The sequence below is a fragment of the Bidens hawaiensis genome, unplaced genomic scaffold (assembly GCF_021521415.1).
Source record: "Bidens hawaiensis isolate Kalapana, Puna unplaced genomic scaffold, B.hawaiensis_p1.1 tig00034168_1, whole genome shotgun sequence".
In the NCBI taxonomy this organism is placed as follows: domain Eukaryota; kingdom Viridiplantae; phylum Streptophyta; class Magnoliopsida; order Asterales; family Asteraceae; genus Bidens; species Bidens hawaiensis.
In genome coordinates, this window is record NW_027495886.1 from 203,166 (window position 1) to 207,627 (window position 4,462).

The window sequence follows — 4,462 nt, forward strand, 5'->3', positions numbered from 1 at the left end:
ATGGCAAAGCAATCTGATGACCAAGTTTCTACCACCGGACTTGCTGAAACACTGGCTATAGCCGGTGGGCTAGTAGCCACACCGGTAATTGGATGGTCTCTTTACACCCTCAAGACCACCGGCTGCGGCCTTCCGCCAGGGCCCGGTGGATCCATTGGAAGGGGTTAGTTACTTGGTGGCGGTAGGGATTGTGGGCTGGTCTTTGTACACGAAGTCGAAAACCGGGTCGGGTTTGCCGAATGGGTTGTTGGGTGCGGTGGAAGGGTTGTCCTACTTGTCGTTGGTGGGGATCTTGGTGGTCTTTGGGTTGCAGTTTTATCAGCAGGGTTTTATTCCTGGTCCGGTCCCGGTTCCCGTAGACCAGTGCTTTGGTTAATGGCTTGATTGTTCACTAGTTGCAATTTTATTATTTTTGTATTGATGTTAATGCCACATGATTATCTTTTATTTTGTGTTATTATATATTGCATTCAAGATACGAGGCAATCAACCTTTCTTAACATGATACCATGAGAAAATGATTCATGTTTCAACAATGGTTGGATATGATCAAGCCGTTGCAATTTCCTAAAGAAAAAACCAAGGCCTCAAGAAATTAATCACTTCACTTTACCTAATTTATTTGCACTTGCTATTTATGGATGTTCATGTTCCACTTGTTAGAATGCATGCTAGGATAGAGTATAACGCTTAAACGAGCTGTTAGGTGCTCAAACGAACCGAAAAATCGCTTAAACGAGCTGTTAGGTGCTGAAACGAACTGAAAAATCGCTTAAACGAGCTGTTAGGTGCTGAAACAAACTTAAACGAACTATTATATGCGGAAACGAACTGAAAAATCGCTTAAACGAGTTGTTAGGTGCTGAAACGAACTGAAAAATCGCTTAAACGAGCTGTTAAGTGCTGAGACGAACTGCAAAAATCACTTAAACGAGCTTTTGCTGTTAAAACGAACTGTAACGTGTTGAAAACGCGCTGATTCGTTGGTTCAAAAAAAAACTGACCCGAAACCCGTTTTGACTCGTTCTGACCTTGACCCGTTCTGACCTGAACCTGTTGACCCTAACCCATTCCGACCCGAACCAAAACAACCCTTTTTTTAAGTGACCCGTTTCGACCATAACCCGTTCCGACCCATGACCCGTTTCGACCCAACTCAACCCACTAAATTGACAATATTTTAACAAATGATTGTAATTTATTGCAATTTTTCAAAAACAAAGTTTTGAACATTTTTGCATTTTTTTTTCAATTTTGCAATTTATTGCAATTTTCGAACTTTTTTTTGTAAATTTTCGGAATTTTAAAATTATATTCCGTATTTTTACTAATTTTCGCAACCTTTAAAAGTTATTATGCATAGTAAAAACATTGAAAAATTAAAAAAAAAAACCTAGATTACCTGCTATCCAGGTAAAATATCTAGGGAAAAAAATGAAAGTTCAATGACCTGATTGAAACAAAAGTTTTTATCAGTGACCTGATTGGAACGACTTTCAGAGTTGGTTACTATTTATAGAGTAATCCCTTTATTATGATATTGTTTTTTATTATATTCCTCGCCTCAACCCAAACAACAAGCGACTAGAAAAATCTGAACACCGAAAAATTGGGATTCCATTGAAAAAAAAATCATGAGTCCGGCACCTTCTTCACTTCTTTGAAAAGATTGAGTGAATCACATAAAATATCTCTGTTAATTTGCAATTTATTCAACTTTGACAATCTGTTTGCAGTTGAATTACATCTATCTGAAATACTAAATGTTTTTTATGTTTAAAACTACAGAAATACAAGTGAAAAGGTCATAAGTTCCTTTATCTCTTATTTCTTAATCGTGAAAAACCTTTAATATAAAGACTAAAGTATATATGATTTTCAACTTTCACATACATTAATTGATGGCAACAATAAGTTGATAAATTTGATTTCAAACAACAAATGCCATATTACAATAAAGGTCTGCAGTTTGCAGTTTATTCTACTTTGTTTGGCCCTTTCTAGGTTTGAAATTAAATCGCATCCACTGAAAATATTAATTCTTCTTATATTTACAACCACCATTCAATATCTACATTGATATTTTAGGTGTGATGAAGAATGAAAGACAATAAGTTTATTAACTTTGTCTCAAATAGCAAATGCAGCATTTTAATAATACAACATATTAATAATGATATACACTTGGAGACAATATCCAGTAAATTATGCCTTGAATCTTAGACCAAAAGAGATCCTTCCATGACTGTGGCGGCTTTACCTCGAAGAAGTACTCTTTGATTCTCTTTATTGAGATGTATATGTAATATGCCACTTCTACTTGAGGCCTGCATTGACCCAAAAATGTCAACAAGGATTAAAGTTCAACATCGGTGACCGTCATAAAGATAAGTACATGAACATGGCGTATTTAAGTGTAAACTATAAAAGTCAATGACAATTACTTAACTATTATAAGTTATTTGGTTTGACACTATGTTTTCCCAACCCGTAAATAACGTTTAGGTTCATGTCATGTTATAAATTCACACCCTGCGATACCTGATATGCAACAAAATCACATTTCCCCAACTTCTCATGCCAATAAGTTACCAAAGCGCAATGCGCGCTCCCACAAACAGGATCCTAAAATAGAAACAAGCATAGTTAATGTAAAATATGCATTCTAACAAATTAAATCTCATTACCAAATTATTATGATTAGAATAATCATCCATATTTGCTTGGAACACTTTAGCTTCTTAAACTGGAACATGAAGAAACATTATTCCAACATAATCACCTCATCAACTCCATATTTCGGGCAGAAAAAGCGAGAATAAAAGTCAAACGCTGACCCGTTAGGTGCAGGTGCTGTAATGATTATTCCTCGTCCTGGAGCCGCTTTGATCTTATTAAATTGTGGCTTCAAGTCTGCAACTTCTTCTCCTGATGAAAGCACCACCTGCAACAAGAAAATATAAAGTCTTTAACAACAACCATTTTTATCCAAATGTAAGAGCAAGTTGAACTCGTACAATGATGTCATCAAACACACTCTTCTTTAGAACATCAACAGAAGCACCGTTTAATATCTCCGAAATTGTGGAAACCTCAAGTTTATTGTAATCCGAAACAGGCACAACCGGAAAATCCAATTCTATGTAGAAGCTATCTTCTAATTCACCATTTGGTTCACCATTGATCTTGTTATCCGGAATTCGTTTGGCAGTTAAAACTCCAGATAGAGTTGAGAATTCAACTGTGTTAGAATTCACAAATCCGGACCGGAAAAGAAAGTGTGAGGCTGCTAAAGTTGCATGACCACACAGTTCAACCTGATTAGCAGAACGAGCAAATTTGTTAGCGTAATCTCGTGTAAGCTCGGGCAAAAAGTGACCGGGCTTATAGTCTAGGGGTTGTTTGATACAACTTTTCCTAGGGGGGCGGCAATACCTTACATGACCCGAAACACAACCCGAACCCGACATGAAAAAATATAGGTTTTGGTTGGCTGATATGACCTGTTTTCTTAAACAGGTCAACCGGAACACGACCCGTTTTAAAAACATGTCAACCCGAACACGACACGTTAAAAAGTGGGTTGACCTATTAACACGTTTAAGAATTTTAGAGAAGTTAACATTTTGATTTTAGAGATAAGAAGTGTTAAATTTTAAAGTTAAATACTTAGATTTCTAATTTTTCATATATATATATATATATTAATTTCTTTTTAAACTACTTTTATCTACTCTTCACTTCCAACATTTTTTTTATTAGTTATAACGGTCTAATCTTTGATTATTTGCATTCGTTTGTTCTTATATATGGGCTAAATATGTAAAGGCAAGTGTGTTAATTGAGAATGAGAGATAAATATACAAAAACATTTAGATCTATCACAAATTACTAAAATGTTTTATATGAAATTATGAATAAGAGTAATTAATTATTTAAATTGTTACCAAGTCACTAGGTGTTACTCACATTAGTAAATGAACGTAAAATGGGTTGACCTCGACACAAATAAGTATATGGGTTGGGTTAATTTTATCACAATGAATAAGAATCAAAATTTGAGTTAATTTTATTTAAAGTTTCGGTGTCAATACCTCAGATACAGGAGTGAACCATCGGAGATTAAATCTCGGGTTTTCGGAAGCGTGATCAACAGCAGGAGTGAGGTAAGCGGTAGTTGGAAGGTTGAATTCAGTTGCAACCACTTATCATCTTTCATCTCAATATCCTCCAAGTCTAACCAACACACGGCTGCTGGATTTCCTTTAAACGCCTTGTCGGTGAAGGCGTCTACCTGTTGTTTATTAATTAATTAAAGACAAACAAACACCGGATGTCCGGATTATATATTGATGATGAAGTTAATTATTGAAGCATGTTTTGGTGAGTATACTTGTGTGTGGCAGGTGAGAATGGTATAATATGAACTTACAACGGAGTATTTGATGAGCTTTTTCGCCAT

General features: G+C 35.6%; 1 protein-coding gene and 1 pseudogene across 2 annotated transcripts; one reads left to right on the top strand and one right to left on the bottom strand.

Annotated features, from left to right (window-relative positions):
• LOC143585782 (uncharacterized) lies at positions 1–376 on the top strand. Its single transcript, XM_077067482.1, has 2 exons — positions 1–84; positions 140–376. Exons 1-2 carry the CDS (start codon positions 1–3, stop codon positions 374–376), a joined length of 321 nt encoding a protein of 106 aa, XP_076923597.1.
• Positions 377–1,994: 1,618 nt separating this feature from the next.
• On the bottom strand, positions 1,995–4,462 carry LOC143585774 (uncharacterized; annotated as a pseudogene). Its single transcript, XR_013144598.1, has 6 exons — positions 4,433–4,462; positions 4,095–4,294; positions 3,018–3,317; positions 2,783–2,944; positions 2,542–2,625; positions 1,995–2,327 (listed from the first exon to the last, which is right to left on the bottom strand). The product of XR_013144598.1 is annotated as an uncharacterized LOC143585774 (transcript).